Below are 17,742 nucleotides of genomic sequence, written 5' to 3' on the forward strand. Positions count from 1 at the left end.
TTTACTCAGAAACTAAGGAGGATTAGATCTGGTTAATTCTTAGAAGGGAGACCATCAGGGGATCCCACATATCCAAGCTAGAGTGGGAAGATAAAAAAAAGCATTCTTTAAGAAGAGAACATCTGTAAATTGCCAAGCAAACTGCATTAATGTGTGTATGCAGTCCCGCTAATCAAGCTCAGAGATTATCTTAAATATTTTTATAGCTTCTACTTAAAGAAGAAATTGGAGTAGCCAACATTTACACCTGAAATTTAGTGATGGGGAGCAAAATGAGAGGTAGAGCACTTTTTCAGAAATTGACTTAAACACCAACATGAGTGACTTTAGAAGAGTATCAGGTAAATTAATAGTAATATATATATCAGAGAAACACTTCTCACATATTATTTATGAGGAATGTCTATGGAGATTCTCAATCATTATGGTTGTTCCAAAGATGCTTTTCAAAAGGCAATTGAACTTTCTTGGGTTTTTCCTTGAAAACATTTCACTTCTCATCCAAGAAGCTTCTTCACTTCTGGAACTGAAGAACAGAAATGAAGAATCTTGGATGAGAAGCAAAACGTTTCAAGGAAAAAAACCAAGAAAAAGATAAGCAGAAGAAAGTCATGTTGTCAATATGCTCTGCTTGTAAGCTTCCCAGGAGCATCTGGTTGGCCACTTTTGGATCAGAAACTATATTGGACAGGCTTTTAGGTTGATCCAGCTCAAATCCTCTTCTATTATCTTCTTTTGCTAGTTAAGAGATGATAGCAAGAAAACCCTAATAAAGGATATTTCCTTAGAAATGGAAGAAAGGTGGTGAAACAGTGCCCAGATTTCTCTGGATTGCTTTTTCCTGTTCTCTGAGTTCAATAGAAAATTACAATATTGTTCTTACTTCTCCTTTTTTTAAAAAAAAAATCCATACAGTATTGTTGGAAATACACCCATTAGTAAGCTTTACAGCAACACATTGGTAGACAAACAATAATTTGCTTAATTTCTTAAGCGTAATCTGATATTTTAATTTTCAGTCCTATTGCACTGATCCTGATCTTGTCCTGGAGCTGAAGAATCTGATAGTTGTCTTTGCGGATACTTTGCAGGTTGGTAACATGCTGGCATTTCAGGCATGGAATGTCTATTTACTATATCCTTTTCTTATTTATTTAACTAGATTCAAGAAATACCTGTCTTAAAATTAAGTATAAACTAATAATGTCCTTAAACATAGAAAAGGCATAAAAAATAAAAAGACAAGAGAATGGCAAACAAGACATATGTGTTTGCAGTAACATTTGACTTGTCCTAACCTGGTATCATCTGGATTTGTTAAAACAACAGTAGTGGGATTCTCATTCAGCAAAATCAAAGCTTCAGGAGAATACTAAGAATTGCAGTCCCAATTTTTCTGAATATTTATTTATTAGATATATATTCTGCTCTTCACTCAGGAGCTCAATATGTGGTGCAAGTAATTGTCATTTTTTCCTCCCATCCCTCAGGTCTAGTGTTTGTTTGTCTACAATTGGCCTTGTAGATCAACGTTATAAGCAAGAAACAAATATCCTGTGCTCAAATATGGTGACGTTAGGATAGCTGCTTGAAAGCCCGTACTCTATATTAGCCTTCTGTAATCTTTTGGCTTGCCTGGGCCACACAGAGTGAAGAGGAATTGTCTTGGGCTGCATATACAATATATAATATAGTTATGTATATAAACAAACATCTTAATGTTAAAAATTTATGATCTTGTGGGGTCGCATTACTAGCTGTGGGTTGAACATACGCTGTATATCATTTGATAGAAAGAGAATGAACTGATATTTATGCCGGAATGGCAAAGGAGATCAATGCAAGAAATATATAATAGCATATTAATTGAAGGGGAAGGTTGAACTTTTCATATGGAACCCCTTCCCTTCTCCTCCTCCTCCTCCTCCTCCTCCTCCTCCCCCCCTCCTGTTTCTCTTCATGTATTCAGATAATCATGGTAGAGGACTTGGCTCCTATGTTGTATAAAGAACAGAGTGAAGGAAAGTGGTATCCATTCATTCCTTCATTACAAGAGCTCCAACATTACCATATGAAGCAGGGCAGAGATAAATGAGAAGCTGTGGAAAAGAAAAGAGATTAGAGCAAGCTTGCTTTGGGAATGAGGAGGAAAGAAAGTCCCCAGTGGACTATTGAATGGGAAAGAGATTGTGGTATGCTGACCTTTCCTTGCAAAAACAAGGAGGGATACAGGCCTCAAACGTCTCAGTTTTGTAATATCATATGCTTGCTTCTGTTTGCACCTTTGAAATATTCTTTTATTTTGCTGTTTTGTTAGGGTTATGGTTTCCCCGTCAACAGACTATTTGATCTTTTATTTGAAATAAGAGACCAGTACAATGAGACACTTCTTAAAAAGTGGGCTATATTGTTCAGGTGAGTATTGCAAGATAAGAAGAAAGTCTTTCCAAATAATGGCCACTTTTGTTTTTATTTTTAATGGCTAAATATTTGAAGAGTTCATTATCCAATTTTTGTAATGGTATTTGTTTTCTGAAATGGCAACAATTTAGAAATCTCAACATTTCTGACAGACTGGATATGAACGTAATTTAAATTTGAGGCTTTATTTATTTGATAATTCCATGTGTTTATTTTGTCTATCTGTTTGTCTGTCTCACTCACTCACGCACGCGTACATACACACACACACACACACAAACAATGGTTACTTATTGCTTTCATTAATATACCATGACCACTAGTCCTGTATTACGGGGATTTCAACTTAATGTAGTATAATAAGTTTACATTTCCATATGAAGCCACTTTTTTTTATTGTAGCTTCACAAATATTTGTTGATTAGTGTATTATGAGTTATTGTCTACTCAGACTAACAGTTAATTGCAGCTGGGATACTTCTTGCCCCCTTTTCTAGCTATACTTTACAGCACTTTAAATCACCAACATTTTTGACATCAGAATTTACAAATGCATAATTTTCCTTTTGCAAGAAATGCAATGCAATAAAGCTTAGCCCTGGCTGGATTGTGCCCATCTATGTCATTATATTTTGTACTTGAACTATATATTCCTAACTAGTTCCTTAAATTCTGCAGGGATATTTTTGAAGCAGATAATTATAGTCCAATTCCTGTATCAAATGAGGAAGAGTACAAACTTGTGATTAGTAAATTTCCTTTTCAAGATCCAGAACTTGACAAGGTAAGAGAACTTTGTGGCATATTAGTTTTTGTCTGGTTAATTCCAATAATGAATGAGACTCTGGTGTGCCAACATTCCCTTCTATTGGGACCATATATGAGTGTCAAATATTCCAGAAAGCAGACAAAGCGCTAATCATGTTACCTAGCTGGGTAATGAAACATATGCATGCAAATAACCAAGCTTAGGGAGTACACAGGACTCCACATGTTAGATTTTAAAACTAAGGAAAAGTGAATATATTCAGATTTACATGCTCTTGTCTCCTCTTTTTTCATGCACAAAACAAGAATATTATTTCAAGAATATTATTAAATTAAAATAAATAAACAGGAAACGTATAGAAGAAAATATAAGTTTGAACAGGATTGAGAATAGCATAGAAGTGGCTGCATTTTTTACTTCTAAATAATGGCAAACTAGATTACCATCATAACTGAAAAAAGCAGCAAACTGCAGTTTGATTGAATCATATCTTCATCATCAACCAGGATCTGTTTCTAGTGACCTGATTTACTCATTGGTTGCTTAACTGTGATAGTAGAATAAATCACAACTGGTTGAGTTCAAGTGGCACATTAAGCACAAACTCTTTACAAACTGCAATGGTGGGGGTCACACAGTGTCCTAACCCAATAGATTTTACTGTAGCTTAGTAGCTTAGAGACATATGATATGGGACATCAGGCCATGTGTATCTCTCTAAAGCCTTAGTTGTGGCTTTCCACATCTCCAAAGATTAGTACCAAATGTTAATGGAGGACATGGAGGAAATTATAAAAATGTGTAGATAAGCAACTTAATTAGATACAAGTTAAATTCATAACTTACGTACATAATCAGGTGTTGTATATACAGGTAATCCTCGACTTACGACCACAATTGAGTGCAAAATTAAGTGAGACATTAATTAATAAGTTCTGCTCCATTTTATGACCTTTCTTGCCACAGTTGTTAAGTGAGTCACCTTAGTTGTTAAATTAATAACACGGTTGTTAAGCGAATCTGGACTCCCTATTGACTTTGCTGGTCATTGACTTTGCAAAAGGTGATCACATGACCCAGGACACTGCAACCGTCATAAAGTGTCTGAATTTTGATCACATGACCATGGGGATGCTGCAACAGTTGAAAGTGTGAAAAATCATTATAAGTCACTTTTTTCAGCGTCATTGTAACTTTGAACCAACACTAAACGAACTATTGTAAGTCAAGGACTATCTGTATATAAAACTTTAGATAAACAATAATAGAATCAAGTAACTAAATTACAACCAAATATAATTTAGATTTGAGTTCAGATTGTTTTTTACTTGACCCGTTTTGAAATACAGTACCACATGGAAAATCTGTTTTGCTTCCACAGCACCGTTTTCCAAAGAAACTTCCAATGTCACAGTCAGTGCCTCAGATTTATATCCAGGTTAAAGAATTTATTTATGCAAGCCTTAAATTTTCAGAGTCACTTCATCGGAGGTAAGCATTGATAAAATCAGTGTCTGTATAGTAGATTTAATTGAATGTGTTTTGCTTGTGCTTCAAGACAATCAGAAACTAAAGCCATGGTCATAAGTAAGAAATTTTGATCACAAGATTATGGGGGGGGGAACAGTCAAGACCTTTTTCAGTGCCGTTGTAATTTTGAATGGTCATTAAATGAACTGTTGTAAGTCGAGGATACCTGTAGTCCTAAGAAGTTTTTTTTCATTAGGTTATATAGATTTTTTAGAAAAAGTAATTCAAATACTTCCGTCCCCCCCTTTCTCTCTCTTTCCCCCCTCCCTCCCCCCCTCTCTCTCACACACACATACACACAAATGCAGATAGTAGAAAGGAATAAAGCTTTGTTCTTTTGTTGTTTGAATAAATTTCCTTCTTCCCTCTTCAGTTCAAACTTTGAGTAATATCTTTGTATTTAAAAAAAGTCATTCTTGGAATATTGAGAAATTCATTTTCTGATAGATAGAACACACTACAAAGGAGAATTTACTCCACTTTTCAAAGGCTTCCATTTTCATTAATCTTAAAGCCTTACTTGCCTTTAATTGGATGGAATGTGTATTTCTTTGCTTGTTGAAATCTGGAAACTATTTCAGTTTGTTGTCAAGCTGTGCCTAATGTTGACAATGGTAAATTACTCCCCTTTCACAAATACTGAGCTAATAAGGCTTCTTAATCTCCATCTCCAAACAGGAATTCATTAATTATGCAAATTACTCTTCACAAATATATACTATCAGCTAGAGTTCAAATTACATAAATACACATACTAAATTTTATCAAATTATTAACAAATACTAGCTTGTGTGAAATTCAGTCCTTTGTGACAGTTAAGCAAACATACTTGATTACAGGTGTGGACAAATAAAAATAATGTGTTTCTGTAGAATACTATATCTACATCATGAAAATAATTTATGTATTATCATGCTTCCAGAAGGATGGGGCAACAAATTATGTAAATTAAATTATGTCTTAGGAACTTCAGTAAACACTATTTGATATTAATACACAAGAGCCTTCCCAAATATAATGCTTTCCATCTTCCTTGGACTTTTGGCAAATCATATGTGCTAGATCTTAAATTTTGCGGGTAGAGAAAAGATTAACTCCTTGTTGTTAGTGTTAGCTCCATATTAAACCAGTGTAATGATTTAGTGATGATGTAGTGATAGTGTAGCAGTATTTTTGATGTGCGAATTTTAGCACACTTCTTGTAAGTTTCTATTGGTGCTTTAGAAAAACCAAACTAATTAATTTTCCAGGTAAATCAAGTTGGCTTCTGCATCACACGGAGCATTGCCGCATAGATTCATCATCTTTCTACTGAAGCTGTGGAGCAGAGCGCCTTAGTTTCCTCTTCTTGACCTGTCAGTGGCATGTCTATTCTACAATAGTTGACTTTTTCTGCTTTCTCATTATGTAATGCTAAGCCACGGAGCAAAGATGGGTGATTTTATTTTTCAGTTTTGCTCCCACTCTAATTGCCTGTGGAGAGTGCTGGCAGCACATAATGGGAAAGATGGTGACAGTTGGTGGATGCTGTGCAGAATCCCCAAAATAAAGAAGGCAAAGTCAACAGTCACATGGAAAAGGTTTAAGTTTCTGCAGGTTTCTCTCTGGAGTAACTAAAATGGTATACAGGTAGTCCTCAACTTACAACAGTTCATTTAGTGACGATTCAAAATTACAACAGCACTGAAAAAAGTGACTTATGACCGTTTTTTACATGATGGTCACATGATGAAAATTCAGGTGCTTGGCAACTGACTCATATTTATGACGGTTGCAGTGTCCCGGGGTCATGTGATCAGCTTTTGTGACTGTCTTACAAGCAAAGTCAATGAGAAAACGGATTCACTTAATAACTGTGTTACTAACTTAATAACTACAGGGATTCACTTAATAATTGTGGCAAGAAAAGTCTTAAAATGGAGCAAAATTCACTTAACAAATGTTTCACTTAGCAAAAGAAAATTTGGGCTCAATTGTGGTTGTAAGTCAAGGACTACCTCTGTTGGTTGCAAAATATATCTATATAGGGTGGGATATGGAGTTGAAGACTGGTAAGGATATCTGTTAAATGGAAAACTGTTCTCCAAGACAATCAACATGCCAAGAGTTGTATTGACACTGGGTTATAATCAGGTGGTAGGAAAGAAACAAAGCTGCATGTTTATTTAGTAATTTTATATGCAGTGTTCATCTGTTTTCAGAGTATCTCATTTTTTTTCTGCAGTTCAACAGAGATAGATGACATGCTTAGAAAATCTACAAATTTATTGCTGACTAGAACTTTAAGCAGTTGTTTACAAAACCTCATTAAAAAACCTCACATAGGTTTGACAGAGGTAAGTGCTGAGATGTGTTTTCTAAGATTCAGTACATTGTCAGGGGCTTTTGAAACTTTTCCATTAGTCAGGGATTTTCAAACCTTTTCCTTGGGAAGGATGCGATTTCCCCAGAACTTTTCAAAGAAAATCAGGAATTGTGGATATGTTTGTTTAAAATATATCTTGGTATTAGTTATGCCTTGCTTGAACCTGTGGCTCCCCAGGGGGAATTTTCAGATGATTTGATATGTTAAATCTGTAGTGCTTGATAGACTCCTCGTGTAGGTAGATTCCATTTACCACTACTCCAGTCCAAGTAAATGGTAAAAAGAAACAGCATAGGAAAGTATCCCAAAGTGCTTTTTCACGAGGCAACTGGACTTTCTTCAAAGAAAAACAAGAAAGTCCAGTTACCTCGTGAAAAAGCACCTTTGGGATAACTATGACCTGGATGACTGAGAATCTCAATAGACATAGGAAAGTATGTGCTATCTAGCATATATTCTGTAGGGAGCAACTTAAGGTTTTCTTAGTGGATTGTTGTTGTTGTTGTTAGTTGCGGAGTCGTGTCCAACCCATCGCGACCCCATGGACAAGGTTCCTCCAGGCCTTCCTGTCCTCTACCATCTTCTGGAGTCCATTTAAGCTCATGCCTACTGCTTCAGTGACTCCATCCAGCCACCTCATTCTCTGTCTTCCCCTTCTTCTATTGCCCTCAATCTTTCCCAGCATTAGGCTCTTCTCCAGTGAGTCCTTCCTTCTCATTAGGTAGCCAAAGTACTTGAGTTTCAACTTCAGGATATATAAGTGTAAAAAAGATTTCCTGAAGCTAGAAAATGTTCACACATAATGTTCACAATGGAGTTTTTCATACATTGGTATTCTAAATTAAAATGACAATCAGTCTTTAATATAGACATATCTGTTTTGTTATAATCAATCCATTACATGTTATATATTTGTTTTTGTGTTATATATTTCTGTTTGGGAGGCGGCTCCATAATTATCAGTGACTTTAATCTGAAATGTTAAAAAGGGGCTTTATTAGAATTTGTTCTTATATCTTTGTTTTCACATTTTTTTAAGCTGGTGCAAATTATCATAAATACAACACATTTGGAACAAGCATGTAAATACCTTGAAGACTTTATAACTAACATTACAAATATTTCCCAAGAAACTCTCCACACAGCAAGACTGTATGGTCTTTCAACATTTAAGGTATGTAAGTTGTAATCAGTTTTCAAGTCCCTGTCTAAACAGCCAAATTCTTTATTTCTAGATATCATGCTTTAGTTCCATGTTTTATGTACAGTTTATAAATGTATGAATAACAGTACCCAAACATACTAGGTAAAGTGACTCAGCATCATAAAAGTTCCAAATAGTTATCTTTAAAGAGGTTTTTTTTCTTTTAATCCCTCTAATCTCTTGCTTCAGGATGGGGTTGGGGCGATTGATTGGAGCTGAGCGTTTACTAGCCAGATGCCCTTCCTGACGCCTATGCAGAATTTGCAGCAGACAATTACTCAGAAATATCTGCTGCTACTTAGGATCAAACACACAGCCTCCTGATTGTGAGGCGATAGCTCCACTTTAGGCCACCACACCACTCACCTATAAAGAGTACATTAACTAAAATCGGTGATATTAACTTAAGTACATCATTGTAATGATATAAAAATAACCACTTTAGAGTGTTGCTTATTTTAAAATAACTCATTAAATTAATCCATGGTGAACTATATGTTACATTGGAATGATGAGGTCATATTTGGGAGGAGGCAAAACTAAAATGTGCTTGTGCTCAACATCTTCAGTTACACCTATATATTTCTCAAGCTTGATTATACATGTTGATGGCTCATCCAGATATTTTCATTAGGAAAGACATGGCTTTGTGAAGTTTCCAACACAGGGAAAAAACCACACAAAAAGAGAATGTCAGGTATTTATGCGTTTGTTCATTTGACAATAAATTTAAACCAGTGTATACAGGCTACAGTTATTACACAGTTTCCTACATTTGTACCAGTATAGGTAGTCCTCAACTCATGACCATAATTGAGTCTGGCATTACAGTCATAAGTTGTGGCAGTTGTTAAGCAAGACACTATGTGGTTGCTCCCAATTTTATGATCTTTTTTCCAGTGGTTATTAAGTGAACCGTTTGGTTGTTAAGCAAACTCATTATACACAGTGGGTATTTTTTGCCCAAAACTGGAACAAAACACAGCTTTCCAGCAAAAAATACTGAAAATCATGCTCATGTGATCATTGGAGGCCCAAACGGCTGTAAATGCAGGCCGATTGCCAAGTGCTCAAAATGTGATTACAGATCTGAACTTTGAAATGGGTCATAAGTAGCTCTGGGGAGGTCCACCATAACTTTGAATGGTTGCTAAATGACCGGTTATAAGTTGAAGATTACCCGTATTGGAAGAAGATTAGTATTTTGGGTGTTCAGTTCTGGCTCTCTGATCTCTGGTACTAGTAGTGTCTCTAGGTAAGTATAAAGTAATAACTGAAAGCAAAAAATCATTTCATATACACTCAGATATAAATGAGCTAGTGGAAACTGACCAGGAAAATGATTTTGGGGCAGAGCTAAGAAAGATGTTGGAAACAATAACCAAAATCATCAGAGAGCTGACACACTTTCCCCATGAACAAATTCGGAAACATAACATTTTGTAGGAACAAAATGACCTTTAACACCATCAAACAACATCTGCCTATACCAGGTCCTTGGGAAGGACTTAATAGGTGGATAAAAATGCAAAATCCAATCTAAAAATCTGGCTGACTTTGTGATTAACCATAAAAAATAATAAGGAATTCATGACCCCTTTAGAGACTATAAAACTAGGTTTTAAAACTTCAGACAGTTAAGTTTAACTGTACTGACTCAGAAGCAAGGCCCTCTCTGTTTAGTAAAAGTATTTCAAATAATTAAATGTGCATAAAATGGCAGATAAGTTCCTAAGGGAGATTTATGCAAGGAGTGTGTGCGTACACATGCGTGTGCATGCATATCTTTTATCAGTTCATAAATTTACTCATGACCTCATCCTATCATAATAATTTCAAAACCATCCATTTCAAATGTAGTTTGTCATGTCATATTGTTTTGAGAAGATTCAAAGTTTATATTCTTTGGCCCCCGTGGAATTAGCTGCATGGTTTGTTGGGTCCTATCCCCAACATAGGTATTATTTTAATACTTTAGATAATGATCTGTTTACTTTAGATAATGATCTGTGGAATAACAATGCAAAAAGTATCCTATGTTTCTCATTTCTGAACCTATTTGTACAAATTTGGAATGTTTTCTTTCACTGACTTTTTTAAAAGTACACAAAAACAGGCGTCAGTTAATTCCCTAACAATTACATCTTAAGTTTCAAGTAATTGCCTTACTGTGTATACACCCAAACAGGGCAGGATTTTACAGACCAACAAACTAAAAAAGGATTATTCCCACTGAGAGTAATTCTGTCTTCAGCACTTTTATTTTGTAACTAAATCTAAAACGATACCTATCAAATTCCAGCATTAGTCTCTATCATCAAGGTTAAAAGAAGATAGGGAGGATAAAAAAATGCTCAAGGGATTAGCATCATGCCTCTCCTATTTTCTGCTTGGAGAACATTTAGTTACCATTACCATGTGACCGTTTGTGAATGTTATAACTAGGGCAAATGGGAATTGTTAACACAGCAAAGTTCAGAAGAGCTTGTCATATATTCTCTGTTAAATCCCTTTTCTTCATGGTGCTCTATGGATCGTTGCTTACAGCTGTCTTGCCTTCAGTTTAGACACCTGGTGATAGAGGTGAAGTAGAAATCCTCCATGGTCTTTTGAAGTGGATTTGCAAGACTTGCCCAAAGGGACTTTTCTGTAGCAGCATTTAAAGACATCAAAACAGTTCCCAAGTTGTGTATTTTGGTAATCAAAATTTCACACAAACTTTCCTTTTAAAAATGATGGATTTGAAGGAAGGTACCTTGTGAAAGTTATGTAGATAAATAAGATTGTTACATTTTTTAAAAAGTGCCTGTGTTAGGGGGAAAAATGCATTGAAAAACCGTATTATGGAAATTATCTCATTTTTTTTAAAAAAATAAAGGATCTGTGGGATTTTGAGGAAAGTCCCCAAAACTATTCATATTTGTGAAAAATTGCTGATAGAAAGAGGGGTAAATAGTAAGAAAGGCAACAATCCCTTACCTGGTACAAAATATCTTCAGAGCTTTTCTATAACAACTTTGTGTTTCCTATCATGCCTGCTGCTGTCTTAATCATAAATGAAAGAGCAAATCAGAGAACAAATTTTGGCTGTAGATAGGATCAACAGATTGTTTAGTTTAGGGAGGGATCCTGACCAGGACGGTAATCTCAAGGGTCCTATTAATACTCACTGTTCCTTTCATGGTTCATTCATCTCCATGGTAGCCTTTGCTTTATAGAAGTTTTTCCCCCAAAGCTCCGCCTTACCAGGTAGACCAGACAAAAACATGATCAGAGGAGCTAATTCTACTTTGGTAAGAATTGTAAGACTACATGAACAGATTCTTGCAAGTCTGAAAGTATAATTTCCCCCCCATCTCCTTTACCCCCAGGAATTAGGAAGGGTCTCTTCTGAGCCATTTGCCCCACCTACTATCTAGCTCTGGATTATGCTCTCTCTTGTCTCACCATTCTGTAGGCAGACTCTCTGGTCCCAATCCCCCAAATTCATTCCTACATACCGTTACATCCCCTCACATAGCTACCGTTCACAGTTATGACTGTTGGGAAAAGTAAGTCTAATCCTCGTGTTTTCAACCTTCACAAGTCAAAGCAAAGCAAAGGAAAACTGAAGTAAGATCATAAGCATAGTTGTATCTTCACATAGCAGCTTCTTTACTTTGCTTTGTGGCTGGTCCAAGTTGTAATCACTAAACAAGGACTACCTTGTACATGGCTGCTTCCTTAATATTCTCCACACAAGTTAAAGCTGTGTTGCTTCAGCTAGCTTTCAGCCCTAGCTTATTTCAACATCTTCCTTCCATTGGACTACTGAAGAGTGAAGATTCCTCTAAATATTTTGTAGAAGTTAGAACCCATCCTGGAATCTAGAGTGAATAGAATCCTGATATATGTGCTGGTAGCCTTTACAGCAAAATAGGGATTGTGAGAATGTTTAGTGGGGCTTCCCCACATCTCGAGCTTGTATGTGAGGGGACGTTCCTTTTATGTGTCTCATACTTTCCCGCATTACTGCATAAAATAAAATAAAATAAAATATGATCACTATGGAAGCTGCTCATCTGTTTCATTTCCATATCCCAGAAAGAGTTCAGTTCAGAGATGTAGGAGTTTCCTTCCTTACATTGTAGAAAAAAGTCACAAAACACATCCTTGGGGCAATGTCTCCCTCACATGTATCTAGTATTGTTTAAGGATTTGTTCCAAGGGGGGAAAAATCAGGAAGGCTGGAGTTTTTTATGGACTCTTCTTACCTTTCTTTTAATCCTTCAATGAATTCTTCATAGAATCTGAAAGTTTCATGTTTAATGCTAATTATATGAAGAGCAATAGATCATATGAAGAAAAACTTATTTCATTTAAGCTGTATTGTAACTTCTTCAATGTTCCTATCAGAGTTTTTTTAATTATATCAGCTAAATCAATATGCTTCAGATGTGTTGGGCAATTGACAGGGCAAATACCCTCCTCTCGGTGTCTGGAAAGACCTTTTGCATAATTCTCCTTAGGCTGCTGCAAAATGCTGTATACCAACATCTGAGAGAAGAACAATTCAGATTTCGCTGTGGAAGGTCCTGCTGCAAATAAATCTTCACTTTACAAAATATCATAGCACATTGCATTGAATATTAACATCCGCTGGCCATTAATTTTATTGATTTTCAGAAAGTATTTGACAGTGTCCACCCAGAATCTCTCTGGTAGATCCTATGTTTATATGATGTACCAACAGTCTTTATTATTATCTGTAGGGACTTATACCTATGATTAAGCTGCTGCATTAAGACCGAAAATGGCCATACGGACGTCTTTGAAATTAGTACCAAAGTTAGACAAGGCTGTATTCTATTACCGTTCCTCTTCCTCATGGCCCTTGATGATCTTAGGTGATGAATATCACACACCAGGAAAGGCATTCATTGTTCTGAACAAGACCAGGTAACCTGGATTTTGCAGATGATATTGCCTTACTTGGGGAAGATGAGACGAAAGTACAAGAAGTGATGACTGCTTAGGATGAGAAATCGAAGATGATGTGTGTGAGCTTCATTACACAGATATGGGGAATCACACTTGAATCACAGCGACATGAGGAAGTTGAAAGGTTTACCTATTTGGCAAGCATAGTCACCAGAAATGGAGATGCAGAGACATCAGATGCTGCATTGGAAAAGCAACATTTGTTTTCCAGAGGATGAATAAAATCTGGTCCTTGTCACCTATATCACTGAAACTTCAATTCCATTTGCTCACCTCTATAGTGATCCCAACAGCCATTTATGCCAGTGAGACCTGGAAGGCGTCAATGAGCATTAATTAACAGGAGACTCAGCCTCTTCCAACAAAAATGCCTTCAGTGAATCCTAAAGACTCACTATTTTGACTATATTATTAATGAAGAAGTGCTCAGAAAGAGTTTCTCCTGCAAATTACATAACATTGTCACACACAGAAGACTCCAATTTGTAGGTCATATTCTCCATATGGAGAACAATTGAATTCCCAAGATGGCAATGAGATGAGTCCCCTGTTGCCAAACAACCAAGAGGACGCCCTTGAAATATATGGAGAAAAATGTTCCTGGAAGACTTAAAGATTCTAAACATCACATGGGAAGACACTGAAGTACTTGCTCAAAACCGAAAATGCTTGAGATCCCTTGCTGCCTGATATGCTACGTAGCCTGGGAGGATCTGATGCTAATATAAATGTATTGGGCAATAGTCCATCATCTCTGATATGCAAATCAGTGATCAAGCTGATTGAGGATGATGGAAACTACTGGAAGGCACCAAGTTGCAGAAAGTTACTTGAACTACTTGTTGTGATTCTTCTGCAGAAGTAGATCATCTTTAGAATCAAATACTACTTTGATGAAAATTCTGAGGAACAACTACTGTCAATAAAATTATTATTTTAGTTTCTCCAATAAAAAGTTGTTTGGGGTCTTTCGATTTTGTTCTGTAGGAATTTGTAATTTGTTCCATATGTATAAGCAGTATCTTTAATGTAGTGATTACTATATTATCCATATTATTGCTCTGTGGGATCATGCTGTGTGTCATTTGTGACATCTGTATCGGATTGCTCTAAGTCACTCTGGTTTCTCTGGAACAGATTTAGATAAGGTGCAGGTTATTTGAAAGGGTTCCATAATATACCAAACTCAAGCAGAATACATGGCAATTTAACCTAAATGACTAAGTTTTCCAACTCTGTGATTCTAGTTCTGAGTTGTACATATAATTGCGCTGTTAGCAGCCTGTCCACTACTGATGAGAAATTCATCCTTTTTCATTTGTGACATTTGGTCATTAATTTCCTGCGTTTAGTTTTTTTTTGTGTACTTAAAATGTTAAGATTTAAAACCATAGAATGATGTAGTAAAGAATAGCGATAAAATATAACAAACCTTGCTGGAAATAATTGGTTTCTCATCCAGTTATAAAAAGCAATACAAAAGTCATGATTCTAAAATTGCAATAGACAAATCTATACTGATGAAACAGTAATGCAGTCTTTTGAATAATAGCTTGATTCTTTTTTTCTTTAAAACTAGCAAGATCTGAATATTATTTCAGAACTTTTATAGCAGGGTTTCCCAACCCCCAGGCCGTGGACTGGTAGCAGTCCAGCGCCTGTTAGGAACTGGGTTGCACAAGCAGCAGACGAGCAAGCAAAGCTTCATCTGTGAATGTGTGAGATATAGGTTGCGTGCAAAACCATTCCTCTTGCCCCCGGTCTGTGGAAAAATGGTCTTCCCTGGTCCCAGAAAGGTTGGGGACCACTGCTTTATAGCATACTGTAGTTATCTTACAGATATATGTAACTTTGTTCAAAAATGAGCCAAAGCATTAAGCATCATGCTCCTTTTGGATCAGAATTTGACTTGATTTGATATTGGTAATCAATTTGTTTTTCCAATATCTTACAATTTGAATATTTTCCTTTTTTTCCCCGCCCACATCTGTTCTGTTTACAAAATTTACTTCAAATAATTATCCTTAAGTTAGTAATGCTATACTGATATTTTATTACCTGTTCTTTTCAGGATGCAAGACATGCTGCTGAAGGGGAGATTTATACGAAACTTAATCAGAAGATTGATGAATTTATCCAGCTTGCTGACTATGATTGGACAATGATTGAGCCTGATGGGAGAGCTAGTGGCTATTTAATGGATCTAATTAATTTCTTAAGAAGTACCTTTCAAGTTTTTACTCATTTGCCTGTAAGTATAGAAAATCAAATCTATAACAGTTCACTTTAATTTCTACATATCTAAGGACATAGACGGGAGGAGAAAATTCCCATCCCTGGAATGCAGAAATGCAGCACTTACATAGGAGATATACAGATTAATTTTATCCTTTTTTTTCCTTTTGTTTTGCTGTGAAAAGTAGTTTGAAAGCATTGGCTCCTGTTTTAGTTCAACTTCAGTTAGCAAGGCAACCTTAGGGGAAGTTAGGTCAACAAACCACATCCATAAATAATGGCTACAAATGGCTTCTTTTAGGTAATCATATTTAAGATTAACTAGTGATTATCTGAATCTGGATGATTTAGTAAACTTTGGTTAATCCAAAGGGGAAATAAAAATGTCTGGGGGTGTTGGAGATTCAGCAAGAGCAAAAGAAGGGAGAAGTTCGTTCTTATTTTTGTAATCTTAAACCAGGGTTTAGTGTTGCTTCTAAGCAAGTCTGTGATCAGCTTTGGGACAGAAGGATAGGATACAAGCTGAAATCTTAGAGTAATAATATCAACAAGAAAAACAACAACTGTGCTCAATAAATCAAGGATATCCCTATCCCGTTCAATTTCTTCCCTTTTCCATTTGTAGTGAGCACTTGGGGCAATTAGATAATTTTACACTGTGGACTTACTAAATCACTCCTTTTAGAGAGTCATGCATATTATTTGAGAACAGTCATCACTTATTGTAGAAAATCAGTAAATATTAAAATAGTAAAATGAGCATTTGTTTTTAAGCGTTTTTTAAAAAAGAAAAACTGTTGCAGTGAGCAGCATCCACCTTGATAAATTAGCCTGAGAATTCATGCAGGGATCTGGATAGTCATTTGGGCCCCCCCCACTAAGTCCAGCCTTAATAGTGTCATTAGTATTGAGTTACCAGAATTCACCCTCTAGTTTAACAAATGAATGCTACTCAACAATAACTTAGGATTGTTTAATGGCATTCTGTGCTCCCTTTAGCAATAGGAAGAGATGGAAGTCTTTGAGTTATCTACCCATTTTCTGCTTCTTATGAATGGCCGAGTACCTCCAATAACTCCTATCAAACGGGACCTGTTTTTGGACCATTAAAAACAACATACAACATGTGCTATTTTTTATCTGAATACTATGAGGACTGGGAGGGGTAAAATCTGAAACATTTTTATATATCTGTAAACTTTAAAGGGGTTTTTTTAATAGACACTATTGAACCTGATTAAAAAAATATATATATTTATTTAATATTACCTGGTTCACTGTAGGAGAATGTGTATTAAAACCGTATTTACGGGTATGGTGTAAATGGTCCTTGTCTGTCAATGCTTTAGATTTTGTGGATCATTTGAAACTTTTTCCCTCACAAGCTTTTATTTCACATTCATTCAGCAATCCAGGTTATGATTTTTTTTGTTAGTGTTATTGGAACAGATATTCCTGTGCCTCAGTTAAATGCAATTATCAATGTGATGTCTTAGTCTGGACTCTGTCATTTCGTCTCCTACATTTTTTTTCATATCTTATGTGAAAATACCCTATGGCAATCATTATTGTTCTGGAATTTTGAGTTAGGAAAAACTTTATGATTATTTATAAATATATACAGTAAATCTATGAAGTATCTGTAAATAGTAAAACCTGTTAGAGTGCCATGATTTTTCCCCTTCAGCCACTTTGGAGGAGAAAGATAAAGGACTAATATTTAAACAATGTAGTTCACAGAACAGCTCTATGTGAAGATTTCTGCAGCTAATGCTCTTTTCTCTTTTCAAGATCTGTACTGATGCATATTCAACTATGGCTATTCTGCAACTTTTCTGCAGGATTTGTGGCATGAAAGGTCATATCAGTGTGTTGGGAAGCTGGCAGAAATAGGGCAGGTTGAGTGATCAGGGCAGCTATCCAGGAGAAAAATGCAGTTAAACACTTCTATCTGAGAATTTATTTGGAAATGTTATCCAGATCTTTACACAAAGAAGAATGAAGGTATAAACTGGACTGTCTCAGTTTAGGTCATGTATAGAGATATATTTATAGTCCCAATTGGGAAAAAAACTAATTCAGAAGAAAAACAAACATTTTCTTATTAATTATCTGTGGGAAGTTATCAAACATATTATGAAAAGTTACAGTATGCTCAGAATGTAAAACATGTTCCCATGCATGAAAATGCAGAGGTAAAAATTATCTATCTGTTTTTCTATGAAAAACAAGATTAGA

The 17,742-nt window shown here is 35.8% G+C and overlaps 1 protein-coding gene across 1 annotated transcript in view; it reads left to right on the forward strand.

Moving 5' to 3' along the window:
• The window catches only part of EXOC6 (exocyst complex component 6), a 105,716-nt gene that overhangs the window by 40,891 nt on the left and 47,083 nt on the right, over positions 1–17,742 (forward strand). The window contains exons 12-18 of the mRNA XM_015811279.1: positions 1,020–1,091; positions 2,318–2,415; positions 3,100–3,205; positions 4,572–4,681; positions 6,945–7,056; positions 8,125–8,259; positions 15,341–15,520. Coding sequence (XP_015666765.1) covers positions 1,020–1,091; positions 2,318–2,415; positions 3,100–3,205; positions 4,572–4,681; positions 6,945–7,056; positions 8,125–8,259; positions 15,341–15,520 — 813 coding nt within the window. The remainder of the gene's footprint in view (positions 1–1,019; positions 1,092–2,317; positions 2,416–3,099; positions 3,206–4,571; positions 4,682–6,944; positions 7,057–8,124; positions 8,260–15,340; positions 15,521–17,742) is intronic.

This window comes from Protobothrops mucrosquamatus, unplaced genomic scaffold, assembly GCF_001527695.2.
Source record: "Protobothrops mucrosquamatus isolate PMUCROS unplaced genomic scaffold, P.Mucros_1.0 scaffold36, whole genome shotgun sequence".
Taxonomy (NCBI): domain Eukaryota; kingdom Metazoa; phylum Chordata; class Lepidosauria; order Squamata; family Viperidae; genus Protobothrops; species Protobothrops mucrosquamatus.